At 41.6% G+C, this 24,096-nt stretch overlaps 1 protein-coding gene across 1 annotated transcript in view; it reads right to left on the bottom strand.

Annotated features, from left to right (window-relative positions):
- Psmb2 (proteasome 20S subunit beta 2) overlaps positions 1-19,009 on the bottom strand; it is a 32,845-nt gene extending 13,836 nt beyond the window's left edge. Inside the window, exons 1-3 of the mRNA XM_021160538.2 lie at positions 18,811-19,009; positions 12,457-12,579; positions 9,560-9,630 (exon numbers count right to left, since the gene is read on the bottom strand). Of these exons, the coding sequence (XP_021016197.1) occupies positions 9,560-9,630; positions 12,457-12,579; positions 18,811-18,901 (285 nt within the window). The 5' untranslated portion in view covers positions 18,902-19,009. The remainder of the gene's footprint in view (positions 1-9,559; positions 9,631-12,456; positions 12,580-18,810) is intronic.
- Between the last annotated feature and the right edge of the window lie 5,087 nt (positions 19,010-24,096).

A 24,096-nucleotide genomic window follows, 5' to 3' on the forward strand; every position in this document is an offset into this window, starting at 1 on the left:
TGTAACCTTACTGTAATTAGAAGTTGAGAAATTTAATGAGTTGAAATGCAACATGGCACAGATGCCTTATTATACCAACTAGTTAACACAGTATTTGTTTTCTACATTAATTTTACTTGCTAATCAAAAATACTGCTTTCTCCCAAATAACATCAAAATAAAATTGCTGACCCTGCAATGGCAAAATCACCAAACGTTTGCAGCAAGGCCACCTGGATCCTTTCTCAGGAACCAGTAGTTTCTAGGATAAATGCTGGGCTCCATGTACATTCAAGTGGTTCCTAAAACCCAAATGCAGAAGCCATGCTTTGCTACACACAGACACACACAACACCGGGCACATATTAGATGTCTATACTGAGCATGTCCATGATATCTAGGAATGCTGAATGCGTAACAGATCCATCTGAGTTAACAGACATTATGGTCTCCTGGGAGAGAATACTTTGAATATATAAGGTTGTAGATGTTTTCAGATGTGAACAGTGTAAATGAAAGTAACGATGAATTCCTAAGGAAAAAGACTATTTAGGAACCATTCTGTGAGAAGAGTGTTCCCTATCCACACCTCATGTCCAATTTAAGTATGCTATAGCCACAGTGGATATGTAGGCTCATAATTCCCCTATTACCTCAATTCTTTCCTCAAACAGTCCAAAGAGCAGCCAATTAATCTAACCAACAGCTTTTCAGAAAGGCTCACTGCTTTTTTGTTTTGTGCTTTTAGATTTATTTATTCCTATTTTGTGTCTGTGGCGTGTATTTATGTATATTGGATGTACGCCTGTACCCAAGGAGGCCAGCACAGGGAATCAGAGCCACTGGAACTTAAGTTACAGATGCTTGTGAGCTGTGATACAGATGCTGAAACCTGGGTCCTCCTTAACCACTCAGCCTTACTCACCAAACCACAGACTTTATACACTAACAGAATGTGTCGTCTATTTACACTTTAAAAATCAGTAATACCCTAATTTGTACACTGAGCCCTATTACTTAAAACAGAGAGAATTACGAGTGAGTGGATCAGAGACGTGTCTCTTGTTGCCCTGAACACCCGCCAGCACTAACATGCTCTCACACACCCTGCTCTGTGCTTCCAGTTTTCCCTTCTGTCTTTCAAAGCACAGGTTAGCTCTGTTCCCAGAACACCCCATGTACACTTTCACTTTGCAGTACAAGTGACTTTTACACTTCTCCATTTCCCCACCTGAAGGCACATACTCAACTTTGTACCTGTTTCCTCAGCCCCAAAGACAGTGCAGGCTGGAGAACCGCTGAACAAACGACTACCGCTGATTAAAGAGCATCTTGGCTCTAGAACCACCCCTATTCAAAGGGAACCAGAAAGGGAAGTAAGAGATGCTAGCACTACATTACAGTTACTCGGAGATTACTCTATTGGGGCTGGGGATTTAGCTCAGTGTAAGCATTTGCCCAGCAAGCACAGGTCCTAATTTTGATCCTCAGCTCCCTAACACACACACACACACACACACACACACACACACACACACACACACACAGAGGCAATTAGCACAAGGAATTATAACCTGCCTCTTCCCTTTCTTCTTTCCAGTCTGTTATTTATATTTACTAAAGTGTTAACTTCTCATTTTTAACTTAAAAATGTTATGCTTCCTTGTTTAGCCTTTCCTTTGTCTTTTCACAAATTATCCTTTTATGAATAACATATAAACACACAAAACATACATGTATAGCTTAATAAATACAATAGATACACATGTAACTACTTTCCAGGTTAAGAAATAAAAAAGCAAACTCTTCCTCTACTTCTCAGTCTTTTTTCACTGTTTACATGCATTTTTTGTCAGATAATAAAAAGGGTTTTGGAACCAGTCCTTACATTCATAACACTATGTGCTTCTGCAAAGATAAAAAGTCACCAAAAAGCTGGGGCTTATTGTGTTCCTGTCTGAGTGTTAAGGTTTGCCCGCAAGTGTGCCTACCCTGACTAGGGCACTGGTTTAAAGTGACCTTAAAAGGTAGGGGTAAATCGGTATTCCTAACGGTAAACACTGAAAACTAAAGCATGTTCTTCCTAAGCAGACGCAGCACTCTGCTGCCCTAGCCTGCACCAAACCTTCAAAGGAAACCACTTCATTTTTAAAGACATACGTTTTAAAACAATATAAATTTAAACCAATTACCCATATTATTTCACCTCCATTGTGCTTAGGAAAGATATTTTAGGTGAAAAGTTGGCATTATGGGATTGTACAATTCCAGCCATCCAATAGGCTTATCCCTTTCAGCCAGAACAGGGGTTCTCTCTGCTCACAGCAGGCATCCAACAGGGTAGCACATATATGCTCTCTGAGTGAGAAAGCAACACCTTCTCACATACAACCCCCTGGAGAGAGATGGGGAAGGGGAGGGGGAGGACTTTACACCTGCAAACTCCTAACTCTATCAGCACTGGGGCTGGGAAAAACACCACATAATTTTTTTTTTTTTAAAGAAGGGGGGAAAAGGGTTTTCAAATAAGGCCAGTAGCTTCAAAGAAGAATCTTTTGAAGCCATTTTCTTTTCCTTAGGAGCCAGTAGGCATAATGATTCAGCAACCACTCTTTGTCTTCTTAATGGACTTAGTCAAGTCCTAATGACTAAATAAGCAAACTGCTTAAAAGGACAGCTGTCAGAATTTTCACTCTGGTAAAAAACACTATAAGCATAGTGTTATCATATTAATTAAGGTACCTCAACTTCAAGGCACACCTGTCCCTGGGCCTTTGGATAATCAAAATGACCACTAAAAATAGAACAGAAGAATCTCCAATGGGGCAGACAGGAGCCATCCCCAATCCTAGGAGACTGCTGTGACCTGGGATATACGTATGTTTTGCAGTTACAAATGAATACCTATCTAAATGGAGCCCTGTTCCAGCTTCTAGTCTGTCCTACCGATGTCACAAACACACTTAACTCCTGACCCACAATGAAAGTCCAGTTAGCCGACTAGCGGACTGAGGCAATTGTGGGGGAAGAAAACTACTCCCCACCAGCACAAAACTGCTACTTGCACCAAAAGTCCAGGAATTGATTAACAGCTTCAATATTGTTTTTCTCTTCAGTTTCCCCATCACCAAGAGTAAGCCAGCTCTGTCTGTCAAGATGCCCAGGCTGTGTGGCAGTGGTGTCAAAGGCTGCCACTTGCTCCAAGGCACTGCCATCTGCAACAGCACAACATTTTGTCTCCGGAAAATAAACACATCTGCCTTTGCCAGTGTCCTCCCACTGTGCCACCCATCTGGAGCAGGTGAGCTGGAAGGCAAGCCTGGGCACGGCAAGATGGGGGCGAGCGGGGAAGATGAGGCCTCAAGGGAGATGGCACAGAGAGGAAATGGCAGTGCTTCGTCATGTCACATCCTGCTAAACACATTTGCCAAAAAGCACGAGAAATTACCCTTGTTAGTGATATTTTAATCACATGTAACAAATGCTTGGTTGGGTTTAGAGGATAAGACTTGCAAAGTCAAGGGGTCACATGACCCAAGGATACCAATAAACAGAAAATGGTCTCTGCACCAGCCACATAAGGCCTGGAGAGAATAACTTCAGTGCAGAAGCCTCACAGCAACAGGATTCTTTTAGAAGGGAGCTCTCTGTATCTGCACACCTCCTAACCCAAAACAAATACACTCACACGCAAAGCAGAGATAAGCAGTGATCACTTCTAAAGTAAAAGATTGTAAAGATTCTAAAGTAAAGATTTTCTTTCCTACATTTCTTTCCCTTTCACTGAAAAAACTACATCAAGTGTTGACATCAGATCTTTATGTTTATTTTCTTGGACCCAGGATTAAACCTAGGGCTTAGCTAAGTAAATTTGTGCTCTATTGCTGAGCAACACTCCCTACCCTACACCTTTAGATCTGCAATCTGATCCAATCAGCTGCAGCTCTCTCAGCACTTTCAACTGGCTCATAGTAGATAGAGCAGGTCTAAACCTCCCACGGTAGATTTTAACTATTAGATTTTAAACTACAGGGGGAAAAGAAAGGTGAAGCCCTTTTTTCAGGTTAAACTTTTACATGTAATTCCTACATGTGAAAGATGAAAGGAGAATCAATATGCGTGAACAAGCTGAAGTTTAATCACGCTAGGCTTTCCTGGTAAGCATTCAATGGCAATTTATGGAACTAGAGCTGAAAGCCAATGTCAAGTTTGATACTTTTCATTATTTTTATTGTTTATTTGCTAAGTATTCATGAGAAAGAGAGAGAGACAGACAGACAGACAGACACGCGCGTGTACCCCGCCCCCCAAAGGCTTATGTCAGAAAATGTTCTATAAAAGCACTGACCATTCAGTGGCAGTAGTAAAGCCTGGAAGACTCCACACTACAGAGGCCAGCATCCTGCTGATAGTTCAATGTAAAACTCCATAGTCCCAAGGACACTAGGGCTGGTTCATACCTCAATCTCATCACTGACAAGGAGCTCAAGGGAATCAGAAAATACAATCATATAAATAATGCCACAGTGGGGCCAGTAGGCAAAATGACTCAATGGGATTAAAGTGGTTCGCTACCAAGCTTAATTGTCTGAGTTCAATCCCTGACCTAAAGGATTAAAGAACTGACTCCCAAAAGTTCCCTCTGAGCTCCACAGCTATGCCATGGTATGTGTGTGCACATGTGCACACACACAAATGTTGGTGCTTGGAGTGTAGTGGCTCAATGACAGAACATGTAGTTAGCATGCCTATGGCTAATTAAACCTCAGAACTAAGAAACATAACTTTCTTACTCAAAACAAAACAAAACAAACCAATTACACACCTTCCTGGACTTTCTTATTTAATAAAATGCATTGAAATATTTGATTAGGTCTTAGGTTCAATAATGGTGGCAGATGGCATGGGAGGGAAGGGTTAATTAATTGGAATTTAAATAACCCTTTATAGTTAGTGGTTCACACATATTGAGTAAATCTAGAACAAATCTTAACATGTAACAGATGTTCAATGTTAGATTATTTCTACATTGTCCATTAATACTAATAAATTCCTATAGCCCCCACTTTAGTATCTTATCAGTTCAATTAAAATAATTCAACAATTAAAATTCCCTATAAAGATAACAAAGCCATTAAACTGCTTAAACCAAACAATAAAAACAAAAAAAATCCATTCATTACATGTTTTATATAATGTACATCGAGCTTTGCATGACTGTTTTAATCCTTATAATAATCCTATGAAGTACTATTATTTTGTAAATAGGAAAGTTGAGCTTAGAACTTGTTCAAAATACATACAGCTAGCAACTGTCCAAACATTATTCAACCACATTCCCAATTGCCTCCATTTTATATAAGATTCATTATGCACTCTGTAGTACACGTCCTCCAACCTGATACCACCAATAAGCATGAGTAAGCAACCAAGCGAGCGCACGGGCATGCATACACACAGAGTGAATGAAGTAATACACTCAGAGCTATAGACATCTATATGAAATTTCATATACATAAAATCTGGCTAACCAAGCCGGGCGTGGTGGCGCATGCCTTTAATCCCAGCACTTGGGAGGCAGAGGCAGACGGATTTCTGAGTTCAAGGCCAGCCTGGTCTACAGAGTGAGTTGGACAGCCAGGGCTATACAGAGAAACCCTGTCTCGAAAAACCAAAAAAAAAAAAAAAAAAAAAAAAAAATCTGGCTAACCCAAAATATGTATCACTCGCCAACCAATGTTACCATGTAAATATACCAAACATAGTGACATTATCATTTCTCGCTCTAGAATAAAATAAAGTACTAGGGTTAGAGGGATGGCTGGGCAGTTAAGAGCATTTGCTGCTCTTTCAGAGGACCTGAGTTCTCTTCTCAGCACCCACATTACCCAGCTCATGAGCATCAGTAACTCTAACCCCAGGGAATCCAATGCTCTCTTCTTGCCTCCCTAGGTACCTACACACATGTGGAAGCATGTGCACCCAACACGCTCATATAACTAAAACTCTTAACTAAAGTACAAATTCTTATTTTACAATCTACTTTGATAAGGAACTAGAAGACCAAAGAAGCACAAGGCAGAGGCAATCAACACTTAAGAGTTCCTCGCCATTGTCTGCAAAGGACGTTTACTTGTTCAAACCATCAAACATCTCGGTTACTAAGAAGATTAGGTAGATTCACTACATTTGCATGAAGCAAATTTCCACTTTATCTCAATTCTAAAAGGAGATTAATTCACTTAATGTCTGCAGCATTTAATAGTAAAGCTTTTATTATGCCCAAAGCTGGAATTCTTATTCCAGTTCTGCTTGGTAAATCAGAGGAACATTCTACAAAGGGAGCCATGACACACAACACTCCTTCAAGAATTCAGGCACTTCTGGGTGACAGGAAATCTAGTATTTGAACCACAATTCTCCCTCAAGGATTAAATAAAAGATCCCAAATTTTTCACCCAGATCAAAATAATGTATGTAAATCTGTCTGTACCTTGCGATTCATTATGTCTGATTTCTTCTCAAATATAAGTATCACTTGCATGAACATAGTGCACAGACATACATGCAGGCAAAAGATACACAGTAAAAATTGTTTATAGATTACTGAGACTGCAAAGCACGTACGTGATCAAAGCAAGCAGTGGGGCAGCTCCTCCTTAGTGAGGTGCTTGGGGTCTAATACTAGGCACTGGGAAAGAAGTGCTTTAGAGATAGATCTACAGCAGGTCTGGAGAGGTGGCTCATTGGTTAAGAGTCCTTACTGCTCCCAACATCCATGTCACACATGGCTGATATTTATAAATATCAGGTGCTCACAACCTGATATTTATAGCTCCAGTTCTGGAGTGATTCAATGTCGTTGGTCTCCTTAGGCACATGCACTCCTATGCACACATTCATACACAGATACACAAACACATCTTTAAACTAAGTCTTCTAAACGATCGATAGCAAGCAGGTTTATAAAGAAATTAATACCCACATTTGTTCTGACGACACATGACTAAGTTTAAGAAGGCAGATGACACCCCAATCACCAAGAGCACTAATTTTCTAAACTGCTACTGAAGAATCAAAGAGTCTACCTTAAGGCAAACAGTCAAATCATGGTCCAATTACCATGGCTTTGTCTGACCTGCTATGTGCCCTGAACTAGTCCCTCTGCCACTTTATGCTTTTCACTCAATCAGCAAGAGAATCAACTACAATTTGTCTCAGTGGAATAGTGAGTAGATTAAATTATTAAGCAGAATGCTTTGGGCAAAAGTCATATGAATGTTAAATATTATGATTTACAAACATTCATTTTCCTGGCACTCCTGTGAGGTTAGGAAGTTATCTGGATATCATAGATGAATAAATAGGCACATGGGGTAGTCACATGGTGAGGCTCTATTTACTTAGCCCCCGTGGGGAAAACATACCCTGACTATCACGTGAACTTTCTTGGTACATTCTTCACAATCTTTAAGCATTTAATCTTTAAATAAATGATGCCTCCTTTGACATGCGATAGAGAATGCTACAATATACAAGACTAGAATAAAAAAGATAATTCTCCATACTCTGGCTAAACAGTCACAGAAAGATAGACCTCCATTACCGTGCAGGGACCTTCAGCTACAGTTCAACAAAAATAAAAACACTTCAAAAACGTTTGGCAAAATTTTACAAAATTTTAACATATTCTTTACAAAATTTTAACATATTCTTACCATACAAACCAGCAATTATACTCTTTAGAATTTACCCAAAAAACTGCAAACACATCTAGAGAAATTCCAGATATAAACCGCCTCAAACCAGAAGCAATTAAGATATCCTTCAGTAGGAAAAGGATATATAAACTGCAGTACACTTAGACAAAGGAATATAACTCAGTACTAAAGAAATAACCCAGCTGGGTAGTGGTGGTACAAGCCTTTAATTCTAGCACTACAGAGGCAGAGGCAGAGGCAGGCAGATCTCTTAAGAGTTCAAGGATAGCCTGGTCTACAGAGTTCCAGGACAGCCAGGGTTACATGGAGGAACTTTAAGTTATTTGTGCATACATCTGCATGTAGGTCATGTACATGAGTACAGGTCCTGAAGAAGCCAGTGGCATCAGATCCCCTGCAGCTGTGCAGATTACTGTGAACTGAGTAACATGGGCGCCAAGGACTGAACTCAAGTCTTCTGCAACGCAGCAAGTGTACTTAACCAGAGCCACTTCTCCAGCCCTATGTGAAGGAACTTTAAATCATGTCACCAAGAAGCCAATTCTATGCTATGACAGTCTGAAAAGGGAAACCATGCAAACAGTAAGAGGGTTAGATGCTGTCAGGGGTTCAGCAGATGAAGAGAATGGGTGGGGCACAGAGGACGCTCAGGGCAGTGAAAATATTCTACATGCTGCAGAAGGATTTAGGTCCTCACACGTTTATCTAAACTCACAGAATGCATGCCTCTTGAGTAAATCTTAATATAAACTAAAACCTACGCTGTCAATATAGGTTCATTAATTGTAGAAATACACCACTCTGGTAGATGCTGATAATACAGGATGCTATGTATGTGTATCTGGGCTAAATTTATATGGGGAAAATATTTGTATTTTTCTCTCTCTTTTTTTTTTTTTTTTTTTTTTTTGGTTTTTTGAGACAGGGTTTCTCTTTATAGCTCTGGCTGTCCTGGAGCTCACTTTGTAGACCAGGCTGGCCTCGAACTCAGAAATCCACCTGCCTCTGCCTCCCGAGTGCTGGGATTAAAGGCATGCGCCACCACACCCGGCTTGTATTTTTCTCTTAATTTTGCTGTGAGCCTAAAATTGCTGTGAAAAAATAAATAAAGTCTCTGGGAGGGGGGTAGTTTATCACAGTCCTTCATGTTAGTACACCCCAACAAACAAAATTAAAAAAAAAAAAAAAAAAAACCAACCAAACAAAAAAACCCTTCCTTTTGGGCCAGAGAGACAGTTCAGCAAGTAAGGGCCACAAAGCCTCCCGCCTGAGCTTGGTCCCTGCAGGCCACAGTGGATGGCGAGAACCAGCTCTTGTAACTGTTCTCCTACCTCCATACCCACCCCACACCACATGCAAAATAAATGTTAAAACACTTTTAATTTTGTTCTTAAAATAAGGCATATTTGGCCTGTAGAGATGGCTTGGTGGTTAAGAGGACTGACTGCTCTTCCAGAGGTCCTGAGTTCAAATCCGAGCACCCACATGGTGGCTCACAACCATCTGTAATGGGATCCAATGCCCTCTTCTGTTGTGTCTGAAGACATCAATAGTGTACTTACATACATAATAAGATAAATAAAAATCTAAAAAAACAAAAAACCAGAGGCATATTTTCATTGAATAGCCCGGGCTAGCCTGGAGTTCATTAGCCTTCATTAGCCTCCCAAGCGACAGATTTAGATCGTAAAGAGCAGCAATACCCAAAGAGAAAACAAACCCAAGGGGACTAAAAGGGAATGATTAGCAATGGGAAGAGTTGAGGAAAGTCAAAAATTCCAAAACTACTGTTCATGCCAAACAGGAATGTGAAAGCCCAGCTTTCTGCTGTTGCTGAAGGCCGGCTGCAAGCTGCTTACCCGACTCCGAAGACAGTCAGCCAGGTTCCGCCGTGTGAAGTTAGCTGCTGCTGTGGGGGACAATTCATATCCTGGTACAAGACATAAAGAGTCACACTTGAAGGGACGCAGAAGACAGTAACAGTCTTCACCCAAATCACTTCTCTATACATTTTCTCTTTAGAGACAGGTCTTAAACTTGACCTGTTTCTGCCTTCTGAACGCTGTGACTACAGGTGTGTTCCACCACACCTACCCTAACTATAACTGTGATCGTTGTTAAAAACCATTTTTATTTATTTATGTTGTTTGAAACATGATCCCATGTAACTAGCATCTCCAGTCATCAGGCTGGCCTCAAACTCATTATACAACTGGGGATGGTCTTGAACTCCTGATCCTTCTACCTCCATCTTCTAAACTGTACTTAATAAAGTGACTAACTTAAGAGTCTTTAAGGGTTAGTTTAAACAAACACAATTTTTCTTGTAGGCACTGACTTTTAGCTCCTAACACACAGGTAACAAGCGACTCTTCCTGCTCTTCTTAGTCACTCAGCACTCTCTCAGCTGTCCTGAGACAGCACCGCACCTCAGAAGCACCACAGACCCTGCACCCTGAGCATGTGTAATCCCAAGTAGCATACTTTTAGGTTCCTGAATGGCAGGGTCTTGATCACCCATTAAATATTTCTACAGTATTAAGCACAGTGCTGAATATCGATAAGAAAGACCTTCAAAAACATTTAGGCAATTGGGAGACTAATGCTAACTAAATATGCTGCCTAAAAACATGTATAAATGGATATTAATTTAGTCATTTTACATAAGTAACCATATAAAACTTAAACCTAAGCTGTATTCTAAGTCTTTATGTTTTTCCAAAAAAGGTTTCTCTGCCTAGCCTGGGCTGTCCTGGAACTTAAGCTGTAGACCTGACTGGTCTCTAACTCAGATTATCTGCCTGCCTCTGCCTCCTGAGTGCTGGGACTAAAGGTGTGCGCCATCACGTCTGACTCTAAGGCTTTTTTTTTAAAGATGTATTTTTTACTTCATGTATGAGTGGTTTGGCCTGTACCACTTGTGTACCTGGTGCCAAAGAGGGTGTCAGGTCCCCTGGAATGGAGTTACAGATGGTTGTAAGCCATCATGTGGTGCTGGAGCCAAACTCTGGTCCTCTGCAAAAGCAGCTCAAGCCATCTCTGCAGCCCCAGAGGATGCTTTTAAACATGCAATGTCTTATAATTACAAAAATCCGTAAGTTCATAAAGCATTTTTCTCTTCTGTGCAGTGCTAAGATTACACCCAGGGCTTCAGCCAGATGCTCAGCCAGTACTCTGCCAAAGAGCTATATCCCCAAGCCAGTCAAAACCTCTTCTTTCTTTCTTTCCCCCTTTCTAAATTTTAAACCTAGAAGTGTTTTTAAAGATTTATTTATTTATTATATGTAAGTACACTGTAGCTGTCTTCAGACACCTCAGAAGAGGGCATCAGATCTCATTACGGATGGTTGTGAGCCACCATGTGGTTGCTGGGATTTGAACTCAGGAACTCTGGAAGAGCAGTCAGTGCTCTTAACACTGAGCTTCTTTCTAGCCCTTCTTTTGTTTTTGATTTTTTTAAGACAGGGTTTCTTTGTGTAGTTTTGGCCATCCTGAAACTCACTCTGTAGACCAGGGTGGCCTTAAATTCACAGAGATTAGCCTGCCTCTGCCTCCTAAGTGCTGGGATTAAAAGCTTGTGCCATCACTGTCTGGCTATTTTGTTTTGTTTCTTGAGGCAGGGTCTCATGCAGCCCTCACACTCTCTGTGTAGCTGAACTGCTGAATTTGACCTTTAACCTTTGACCCTCCTGCCCCCATCTTCCAAGTGCTAAGATTACAGGCATGCACCACCACTCCTCATCAAAACATGTTCATTAATATAAATGTAATCCAATTTTAGATAAAGAAAGTAAAGTCCCAGAGAGGACAAATGACTTGCTATATGTGATACTGTAAAGCCATGGAGCTGAAGAGATGGCTCAGCAGTCAAGAGCAGGACCTGCCCTTCCAGATGATCTAGGTCTAATTCCCGAAGCCCAGAGCCCTCTCTAATTCCAGCTCCAGAGGGTCTTCTGGCCTCTATGGCCACCATGTGATACACCAACATGTGTGCAAAGAAACACCTACACACATGAAATAAACAAAGGACTTAAAAAAAAAATCTGGTTTCTTGCATTCTAACACCAATATATCAGTGTTACAATAGAATGTTAGTAGAAACTCTTTAAGAACAAAACAATTAGAATTTAGGTTCTAGATTTTTGTTTTGTTTTGGTTGTCTGAGACAGAGTTTCTCTGTATAGCCCTGGCTATTTTGAAAACTCAATTTGCACATCAGTCTGGTCTAAAACTCAGGGGTCATATACCTGCCTCTATTTTTTTTTTTAGTAGGTAGAAGAGTTACATGAAAACCTGTGACCCCATCAGTCCGACAGTAAGTGAGACTGTCAGTAAAGAACACCTATCTTCAGTTCAGATTAGACAGACACCAATGGCTACAGACTGGATAGCACCCTCCAAACATTCACAAACTAAAGTCCTAATCAAAGCCCTCAACTGTGACTGTATCTAGAGAGAGTATACAAAGAGACAATTAAGTCAAAATGTGGTTATGAGGGTGAGCTCCGATCCAATGTGAATGGTGTCCTTATAAGAGATTTGGATAGAGAATACAGGAAAAGTCATGGGGGAAGATAGTCACCTACAAGCCAAGGAGAAAGCCTCAGAAAAATTCAACTCTGCTAACTCCTTGACCTCACAACTGTAGCCGTTAGAGCTATGAAAGGGTTCTGTTGTTTAAACTGCCCAGGCTATGGGACCTTGTGTGGTGACCCTAGAAAACTAATGCACCAGCCAAAGCTACCCTCTTACCCACCATTCCGCATTTTATAAAGTTGCACGTTTTTCTGGATATATTCTGCAAACTGTACAGTGTCTCCAGCCTCTCCAACACATAGGAGTAAGATTTTTTCACTCATCTTAAACATCTTGTCATGATCTGCTCAAAGGAAAAGAAATTCATATTAGAAACTTTGACCACAGAAACTAAAAGCTATTTATATATGCAATTATAAACAGGACTATTAAGCATATACTGAAGACAGTCATTGTTATTACAACACTTTAATAGTTTCATGAGCCAACAGCTTAACTACATATTTTATTAATGTTAATTTATATTGGAAATTATATATGAAAGCAGACTATTCAAGATACAATTGCAGGAAAAGGAGGGGCTAGAAAGATGGCTAGAAAGATGACTCTGTTAAGAGCACAGCTGCTCTTGTAGATGACCCAGGTGATCCCAGCACTGACATCAGGTTCACAAACATTTGTAACTTCAGTTCCAGGAATCCCATACCCTCTTCTGACCTCTGAGTACTGCATACATGTTGGATACAGACATACATGCACCTATACACATAAAAATAAATATTTTTTTAAAATTACAATTTGGGGCTATAGATGTATCTCAGTGATAGAGCATATGCTGAGTGTGTGTGAAGCCCAGAGTTCAATCTCTACCACTTACTTACTTAATGAAAAAATAAAATTTAAGCTTGGCTTTAATCCATGCAATCTGGTGTTGCAGGATATTTGATCACACTACAAACCCCGAGATTACGTTATTTAACAAAAAACCTGTTTCTAGTTGTGATGTGACTCAGCCCTTAGAAAACACATTTAATTCCTCTGGCTGGAATACAGACACACCTTTAATCCCAAACAATGAAGGTAAAATTAGTTTGTAGAAGGAAGCACCCATGCTTGAAATTGATGTCTAACTCAGTGGCAAAGTGGCAAACCAGACAAAGACTTGACAGAACAGGATATGCTGAACTCTCAAGAGAAGGGAAAGGGAAAGAGAAACTACTTAAGAGAGCAGCACAGAAAGGGTGGAGGGGGGTTGGGGGTGGGGAGAAGCAGTTTTAGCAGGGCAGTTTAGAGACAGGTTGAAGAGAGAGCAAGCTAGACACAGGTAAAAACAGAACAAGCCAGAGAATGAGAAGGAGCCAGAAGATTGTACAGAGGATAGAAGATCCCAGGATTAGGCCTGGGTTAGCAGACAGAGGCAGTAAGCCTCAGAGATGACAATTATATCAGGAGAATAAAAGATACGTTTACACTCTGGAAGCAAAGACAGGCGGAGCCCTATAAGCTTGAGGCCAGCTTATTCTACATAGTATGCTTCAGGGCAGCCAGAGCTGCACAGTGAGACTTGATTTGAAAAGACAAAAACAAACAAGCAACAAAGACAATTTAAGAATATTTAAAATACAGGGAATGGAAGGTGAGAAACAGTGAAGGAATCCAGATTATGGGGATTATCTAGAGGCACAAGAGTTAAGTCCAAAGTTCTGAAACATTACTACTAATACAAATGTTATATAAACATAAAAATGGTGAAAAGAATGAATTCTACAGTTAAAAAGAACCTTCTCAAGAAAGAAGAAAAAAATATCAGCTGAGAACCCAAATTAATTTATAAAGTAAACCAGCTGCATATCAAAAGAAAATTGGTTGCCAAAGCAGACACTTTAAAGAATGTGCTAACAGTGAACTATCTAAATAACCAATAAAAACCGTAATACTCTAGCCTTATCTAGCTAAAGCAGACTTACTCCGATTAAACAGATAGATACTCAGGTTGTAATTGTTGCCTGGGGAGGAAACGCAGTATTTAGTTTGCAGCTTCAGAGAAAAGCTTTACTCTTCCTGTCTTACCCGACTTTCACTTTTCCTTTTTCTAATAGTGCTGAATAATCTCCCTGGGAGACATGTTTTCCCCGTGAAAGCTTCTGAAATGTCGGAATCTCTTAATAGGATTTAAGGAACAAATGCAACTACCAAGTACTTTGCAAGTGTTGGAGAGTTGTAGGTAGTAATAATGTGGGTGTCTGGCCTGGTGGTAGCTCCCACATAAAACACGCCTATAGATAGATAATGTTGAATTGCCTTAAAATTCCCAAGTAAACAAATTTTCATGTTACACATTCAAAGACTGTTAGTTTGCAAAATTGTTTTAAAAAGAAGATTCATTTAGACATATGTTGCAAAGAAAAAGACCAGAAGGGTATATATTCTAAATTCTTGACAGTGGCAAGAGTCTGAGCAATTTTTATTTCCTTCCTTTATTTATCGGTATTTTCTAAATCTCTATAGTTAACAAGTTTCATTTTTGTAAGAAAAATTACTTAATAAGTTTGCATTGTTTTTAAGGGGAAAAAAGCAGATACGCAATACGGCTCAGCAGGTAAAGGCCTTGCCCCACCCCCAGCTCAATCCCCAGAACCCACACAGTAGACAGAAATAACTCCTCCAAGTTGTCCCCTGACCACCACACATGTGCTGCGACAAGTCTGTGTGCACATACACACTAAATATTGGAGCAAAAGTAATCTTTTAGGGAGAGTAAGTTTTATGTCACACTTCATAAAAGAGGCTAAGATTCAAGGCAGCGAACTATTAATTATTAAATAAATGTAAACCAGGCCTACTTAGTTTAAACCGTGAACACGCTCACTGAATAGCAAAAGGTAATGTCTCAGAACAGAACTGATGGATACGTATGGTCCTGAGTTGTACAAGAAGCTGCCTGTAGAGTTTGAGGAAGGTCTTCACTTGTCAATAAACTTACAAGATCCACAAACACACATAACCAAATGAGTATCAACATGATATGCCATGCAGTCAAACTAACCAGAACCCACTAGACATCGTTCTGGTCAGACACAGTGGGCAAGTGATTTGCCTGTCCAAACTCTGGTTATCAACTATTTAAAATAGTGACACTATCACTTACCAATGTCTAACTCACAAATAAGGAAAACTGTTACACTCAATGTTAGACAATGCAGTCTGTATCACATAGATTGTAGGAAGTCAGAACAGACATCAGAGTAACTTAAAAGTCATTCTGTTGCTGGGCAGGCGTGGTGGTGAACACCTTTAGTTCCAGCACTAGAGAGGATGAGGCAGCAAGGTGTCTGTGAGTTTGAGGCCAGCCTGGTCTACAGAGTGAGTTCTCAGACAGCCAAGGCTACACAAAGAAACCCTGTCTCAGAGGAGAAAAGAGTCATTCTGTTTAGGCCGAGAGACAAAGGCATGAAATGTGGCACATTTACAACCAAATCGAGAGCTGTACTAGTTAGCTGTATGACCAAGAAGTTTTTGGAAAACGTCTCTTTCCTAGTATCAACATATTTTCCCAAGTAGCATGATGAAAAATGACAACAGGCAGTGTGAACCAGTGTGGTGCTTCATGCCTAGTACTCTAGGTCTTGGAGGCTGTTACATGTATCAGGTTAGTCAGAGCTACATAGCAAGACTCCATTTCACAGAGCCAAGAAACCTTCCCCTAAGAGTATTTGCAAAAAACGTCTCCCTCAAAATTACTTCTGTTCAGCATTCTTAACTATGCCACACAAATTCCCTCAGACAATTATAAACTCCTACCCTAAGTTTTTCATACCAGAGAAAGGTTATCAGTTGAGTACAATTATTTACAACTCTTTTTTAAGAACTTACTCAAATCCATCTTTTTTTCCCATACCATAATCTTTTTGTTCTCTGGGCCTATTCTAACAACTTACTTCTAACATCATTAATTTAAAAACTAGCCTAACACTAACTAGTAATACTTCTAACACATAAAAACCATCTTGTATTTATTGCCTGGTTTTTTCTTTGATGTTTGCTTTTTTTAGAGACAGACAGACAGACTGACTGACTCAGTATGTACTCCTACAATGTCTGTGAAACCAGGCTAACCTCCAACTAGAAATCAGCATTCCTGTCTATGGGATGAAATTCTAGGGACAGGCTATGCCTGGCTCTCCTTGTCTTGTCTTGCATCCCGTGTAACATCTATGATAAAGGCATGGAGCACATCCTCCTTTCCAAAGCCATCCACACAGTCACTGTGAGGAAACAGAGACCCCGTAACTTGACATCCGCCCACCTATTTATTCTTCATGCTAAAACCACCTGCTGTCAAAGCAATGGACCAATTTACTCTCAACATGAACTTATTCCTTTGGAGACTGGCTTACAAACGTAACTTCTACAAACTAATCATAAAATTTCATGAAGTCTCTTGAGAGACAATTCATACCAGAGACGTCTGATTTCAAGTCCTTCAGAAAGAACAGAATGCAAGCAAAGCTCACAGCATTCTCTCTCTATCCCCAGATGGGAGCGCCAGGCTCACAGCAGATAGGTAGGTGCCTTTGCTTTGTGAAATCGGTTGTGGCAACTGTGCTTTTTCAGTTCTGACAAAAGCACTTCAGGGAGCTCCAGATCTAAGCCTTTTTCCTCCTGGAATCTAGGATTCACTACTATTCACCTTCAAAGCTTTCCCTAATCTCTACCCACGGTCCATCCCTAAAGTCTCCTCTTCTTATTATTAAGTCTCCAAAGCTTGACTGCTCTTGTCTCAACTCAGCAAACACTTTCTAGTTTGTGTTACAGTTAATTACTAACTTTGTGTGTGTGTCACACACATAAGTGTATGGGTGTACCTGTCTCACCCGGGACAGAGAGGGACATCAGGCCATCCCTCACCTTATTCTCACGCAGCAGAGGCTCACCCTTTGGGCTTGACTGGCTGACTGACTGGTCAGTGAGCTCCCAGGATCTGTGCTTCCTGCTCCCAAGTAGGGACACAGCCATGCCTGTTTGATTTCTTTTCTTTTAAGTGAGTGCTTGGAATTTAAATTCTTCATGCTTGCACAGCAAGCACACTGACCTACTCACTATCTTCCCAACTACATAGTATTCTTTTTTTCTTCCTCTTTTTAGTCCCTAGCACTGTAAAGAACACAGAGAGGCATGAAACTTGTCAAATGAACTTTTAATCCACTGAACAAAAGCTAGATATCTTTCAAACAGTAACATGCCTATGATCAGTCATGAAAACACTCAGATTCTGTGGGTCAGTTGTCACTATAAAGGTAGTGAAGTTGTTAAGGGTAAAAGAGATCATTTTGCATAATGTCTACTAACTTGTTTTTGGAGTGCTGAGACTGGGGCCTTGTATATGGTCAAAACATACGTTGCCACTGAATTGTAGCCTCAGTCCCAAATTACACAGATTTGAACCTAGGTTCTACCACCTGTGAGCTTAGAAACTTTTTCTTTGATAATTTTATTTATTTATTTATTTAGAGACTCTCTCTCTCTTGTTCTGCACAGGTGCACATTGCCACAGAACAGGTGTACAGGTCAGAGGACAACCTGCAGGAGGTTGGGGTGGGGCCTCTTCCTCTGCCATCTGGGTTCTGGGACCAAACTCCGGTTGTGAAGCCTGGCCAAAAGCATCTTTACTACTGAGTTATTTCAACATCTCCTTAAGAAAGTTTTATACATATACATACATACACACACACACACACACATACATACACATAGATAGATATGTATATACACACATACACACATATATATGCATGCGTGTGTTATATATAATATATACTATATCTATACATCTTAGTTATACATATTTTGTCTCCAAAACTAACTCTGCAAGAAGGGCACATAGTAGAGCCAATCTTTTAACAAATTAAAATGTTAACGATGGACACACCTGATACATATATGCTTCAGTTTGTTAAGTGTTTGTCCAATGCTAACTCCTTCACTCAATCCTCTCAACAAGTTTTGAGTTGGGTATTAGTAATTTGAGAGATAAGAAAATCTGGGCACGGAAAAAAAATAAAGTACAAAAATCATAGAGCAAATAAAGAGACGCCATCTCTGCTGCATTCCACTATTTAACGACAAGTAAAATCTAGCAGCCAGCGAAAGGCGGAAGAGGCTCTGAGGTGAGCCACTGAAAGACAGCGGAAGCAGAGTGGAAATGCCAAACTCTGGGGAGTTTCACTCTCCCCAAGATCCCACCTTAGGGCGCCCGCAAATTAAAACTTCTATCTGGGGCGACTGAAACTTGCCAGAAATTCAGAGATCGGAGGCGCCGGGCACACACTTGAGCTCTCATAAACTGAATTCCCTCACGCTGAGCAACTCTCACCTAGCAAGCCTCATCTGACCCAGAATCCCAAGCCACAGCCCTAAGCTTGTCTGCCGGCTCCCCCGGCTTCTCAATCCTGCAGTGCCAGCAGGGCAGAGCACGCTGGGCTCCATCTTCCAAGCTGCCCACGGTCCCCTTCACCAACTCCCGCCGACTGCCCCTCCAGCCAGGCCCGCCGGGCCTCCCCCTGCTTCCTCTCACCGTCCTTCATCTGGACAATATTGCTGGCGGCCACCCGGTCGGAAGCGACCAGGACATAGTCTGGGCCCTGGATGCCAATGAGGTACTCCATGGTGCCGGGAAGCGGGAGGCTGCAGAGGCCACGGACAGAGAGACTTCCCGGGTACACGACCTCACCAGTGAGACAGCACACCCGGACTGAGCTGGGGGTGACGCAAGACGCGCGACGGCCCAGTCACTGGCGCGGCCCAATGACGTCACCTCTCGCGAGAGAGCAGGCGGGAGCTTGGGTGCTTTTCCGCGCTGAGATTGCGGAGTGGGCTGGTCCAGAGGTGTGGTTTGGAAACGTAGCTGGGGGTGATGCGGCGCTGCGTTTCCTTATCTACCAAGTCGAATTTTAGAGTTTGTACTTAAATTAAGCCGTACCCTGTGTAAGAAGTGCCAGCACGTGTGGGTGCTACAGAGGAGAAGGTCTTCAGCTTTCTGGTTTTCATTTCCTTGCTCGTTAAACAAACGGAAAAAATTTCCCTGCAAGCCAGATTGAAAAACAATCACTCCGAGCCATAGAGTTAAGGACCAGGGGAGCAGCCTAGGACAACACATCTCAAAAGCAAAGCAAAGCAAACAAACAAAAAACCTACTTGGCGGTGGTTCCCTCTTAAAATCCTAGTACTGGGTAGGCTGAGGCAGAAAGCACATCAATCAAGCCTGACTACCAAAGTTCAATCCCTCGAACCCACGGTAGAAAGAAATAACAGACTCCCCAAAGTTTTCCTCTGACCATCACACAAGCGCGTTCATCCCCCACTACAAATAATTTTTAAAAAATTTAAGATTTAAATATTTTATTATACATCTGCTTCATTACATTTAAAATATTATTTTTTAATGTATTTATTTACATTCCAGCCATTGCCCCCTCTCCCCATGGTTCCTCGTCCCAACAATTTTTTAAATGTTCACTTTTATTTACTTATTTTTTATTTTTTGGTTTGTCCCGACAGGATTTCTTGGCTGCTCTGAAACTCACTCTTATAGACTAGGCTGACCTCCAACTCAAGAGATCCACCTGCCTCTGCTTTCTGAGTGCTGGGATTAATGTATTGTGACACCACTACCCGGCCTTTTTTGAGAGATGGGGTATTACTACTATGTAGCCTTGGTTGTTCTGGAACTAATTTAACTGTGTTGACCAGACTGACTTCAAATTCACAGAAATCTGCCTGCCTCTAACTCATCAGTGCTAGAATTAAAGTCCTGATCCACCATGCCGTACATGAAATACTTTGGAAAGAGTAAGACAGGAAATTAGGAATGGACTGGAGAGATGGATCGGTGCTTAAGAACACTGGCTGCTCTTCCGGAAGACCTGGAATCAATTTCCAGTACCCAGAAGGCAACTGGAAGACAACTATCAGCAACTCTGGTGTATCTCTTTCCTCTGAAGGCGCTTCACACACTTGATGCACACACATACATTCAGGCCAAAACCCCATAACACATAAAGTAAAACTAATTCCTTTAACAATAGAAAGGGTAATAGAGGAGAGACTACAATTAAACTGCATATAGAAATGTCTTAATGAAACTTGTGACTTTGTACAGTTAACAGACTTGTGCCGGCTAGTCCTCTGTCAACTTGACACAGACTAGAGCTCTGTGAAATGAGGCAACCCTTAATTGAGAAAATGCCACCATAAGGTCCAGCTATAAGGCTTTTCTTTTTTTTTTTTTTTTTTTTTTTTTTTTTTTTTTTGGTTTTTCGAGACAGGGTTTCTCTGTGTAGTCGTGGCTGTCCTGGAACTCACTCTGTAGCCCAGGCTGGCCTCGAACTCAGAAATCCACCTGCCTCTGCCTCCCAAGTGCTGGGATTAAAGGCGTGCGCCACCACGCCCGGCTATAAGGCTTTTCTTAATTAGTGATTGACGAGGGAGGGCCCAACCCATTATGGGTGGTGCCATTCCTATGCTGGTGGTCCTGGGTTCTATAAGAAAGCAGGCTGAGCAAGCCATGGGAAGCAAGCTGGTGAGCAGCCCCTTCCCCCGTAAGGCCTCTACATCAGCTCCTGCCCCCAGGATCTTGACCTGGGGGGTCAAGCTTTGAGTTGCTCTCCTGGCTTCCTTCAGTGATGAACAGTGCCATGGAAGCATAAGCTGTTTCTTCCTCAACTTGTCTTTCGGTCATGATAGTTCATCCCAGCAGTAAAACCTGTAACCAGGACCGTACTTTAATAATAAAACCTTTTTGCCAGTCAGTGTGGTGCACACCTTTAATTCCAACAGTCTGAAGGCAGAGGCAGACCGATCTCTGAGTTCGAGGCCAGCCTGGTCTACAGAGCAAGTTCCAGGACAGTCAGGGCTACACAGAAAAACCCTGTCTCAAAAACAAAACAAAACAAAACAAAAAAACAAAAAACAAAAACAAAATAGAGTTTATTAAATATACATTATCTTTTGAATGTATCCAAAGGAATGTCTGCACAATAATCAAAACATTTCTGCACAGACTGATGTGTCACACCACTGCAGTAACGATGAAAAGAGGACCAACTTCCATGTTTAAGTAGAGATGTTTTACATATGCTGCTAATGGCACACAGTGACACACTACTCATCTATTCCAAAGAATGAGATGGGGCTGAGGTGATGGCACCATCAGTAAAGTGTTTGTTTCACAAGCTTGAGGACCTCAGTTCAAAGCTCTGGAACCCACAGGCCTCACACAGTGCTATGTGCCTGTAGCCTCAGTGATGGGGAAATGAGAGGGGGTCCCTGGGAATTCATGGGCCAGCCAACCTGGCATGAATGATGATGTTCAAGGCCTCAAAAGACCCCACTTCAAAACAAAAGAGAAAGTGGAATGTGCCTAAAGACACACATGCACACAAACACACACACACACGCATGCACACACACACATGCACACATGCACACACACACACACACACACACAAATGAGTTGCCCTATAGCTCAAGATACATTTCACTGAACTGAAAACGAAATTGCTTTCCTCTTTGTAGAGGGATGCCTCTTTATTAAAACAGTGAATATTCATCTGTGAATGGAAAATATTTAGAAATACTTCAAGATCAGTTATACGCAGTTATTATTTAGTATGTGTGTGATTTAAAGGAATAATTTTCACCCGGCTGTAATGGCACACACCTTTAATCCCAGCACTCAGGAGGCAGAGGCAGGCAGGTCTCTGAGTTCGAGGACAGCATGGTCTACAGAGTGAGTTCCAAGACTGCCAGGGCAGTCTGAATCCTGGGATGACAGGCACCCTCCAATGTTTTGGAGTGTCGAGTGTATGCTAGGGATTAAGACCAGGGCATTCCCTTTTATGTTAAGCACATACTTTACTACTGAGTTAACAGCAGCTAATTATTTGCAAGTAATTGCGTGAGCTCAGGATAGCTTTGAACTCATTATGCAGCTGAAAGTGATTTTGAACTCTCCTGATTCTCCTACCTCCACCACACAAGTGCTGGGATTAAGGGCAAATGCCACCAATCCAGGATTTAATTAAAAAGAAAACAGCCACCACTGTAGTCTATAAGCCTTGCAACAATTCTGGAAAAGGGGAACTACGTCACGCTTAGGTTCTGGCACGTAGGACTGAGTCCTCATGTCACTTAGTGAGAAATGGAAAATAAGTTGCAATTCTATCTCCAAAGACAACTACGAGATCCCCCTTGTCTCTGTAGAAATTCTAGTAATTACTTCAGTCTGCATGTTTCTTCCAGGTCTCTGCCCATAAGGGGACGTAGAGCCCGAGGAGGTTGGAGCAGCCTATCTGTCATGGGATGCCTGCCAGGGGCAAGCGAGGTCATTAAGCCAGCCATCTCTCGGAACACAACTGCATCCATCATTCTCAAAGAATTCTTTTCTTAAGCACCAGCTGAGAAAACCCCACTGAAGCCCCCTCCTCCCTCTGGGACTCATGCCTACAACTGTGTTCTTTAACTGCTAAAATTACGCAGCAACGCTAACTACAACCTGCACACAAAGAATGCAAAGTAAATCGATCAATTATCTCTTCTTTTACCAAAGGTAGCCATCCATCAAATGCCTGTATCCGTCATATTTTTCCTTTGTACATGCCAATATGAATTGATTCTTTTGCAAAAGATGCAGAACTTTGAACAGGAAATCTGATACACACTATATACATACATGTGTGTTTATATATGTTATATGTGCATGTATATGTGATACATAATGCATATATAAATATCTATAAAACTATTTATTCAATGGACACTTCTATCTTCTCTAAGACTTTTGAAATCCCTTCTAGATTTCAGTGCCTAAGATGTCTTACTTTCTTGTTACTTCAGAAAAAGAGGTGGAGCTTTTAAAGACCTAAATTATAGTAACAGAAGAGATGGCTCAGTCAATAAAGCGCTTGTGTTGAAAGCATGAATATCTGATTTCAACCCCCCAGAATCCATGTAAAAAAATCTGGGTGTAGTGACGTGCTTGTTATCCTAGCACTGGGGGTGCAGAGATGGGTGGATCCCTGGGGCTCACTCTCCTGCCAGCCTGGCTTATTTTCTTATAGCTCTGCCACACTTCCTCCTTGGCAGTGAAGATGTTTTGAAGATGTTGAGAACTAAGAAGAAACGGAGTGGATATTTCCCCATGTTTTGTCCTGTGTATTATTTTCAAGACAAGGTCTCTCTGTGTAGCCCTGGGTACCCTGGAACCCATTCTGCAGGCCAGGCTGACCTCAGACTCACAAAAATCTGCCTGCTTCTGCCTCCCAGGTGCTGGGATTAAAGGTGCATGAAATCACTGCCTGGCTGTGCTACGCATTGTGTGCTTTATTTAATGTTCCTGTTAATTGACTTAACAGGCTTTGTGATTATGTTAGCAGGTCCCATGAGAACCTTTAAGGGGGAGGAGTTTGAGTGGCTGGGCAGCCATGCCTACATGGCTAGAGTTCGGTGCATGTTCTTGGCACCTGGGGACTATGACAGACAGACTGGTTTCTAGAAAGCTGTGGATCAGGGCCTGACAGAGACACTAGGCTGCTTGTTAGAGGTACAGGAGTTGTCACAGGGTCTTTAAGTGGTGAGAAAGAAGGCTGAGTAGCCAATAGGATTTGGTAGCCCTGCCCTGGCCCTTAGTGTAAGTTGCTCCCACGGTTAGGATGTTGGGCAAAGCATGTTACCATCTGTAGCAAGGAATTGCTCAGATGGCAACTCTGGTTTACCCAGTTTGTCTTAATGTCACCTCCTTGATTGGCCCTTCCCAGTGTAGGGGATAGTAGCATTTCCATCTAGCCAGGAAAGAACACAGCCA

The sequence above is a fragment of the Mus caroli genome, unplaced genomic scaffold (genome assembly GCF_978045245.1).
Source record: "Mus caroli unplaced genomic scaffold, Mus_caroli_1 scaffold_6, whole genome shotgun sequence".
NCBI lineage: Eukaryota > Metazoa > Chordata > Mammalia > Rodentia > Muridae > Mus > Mus caroli.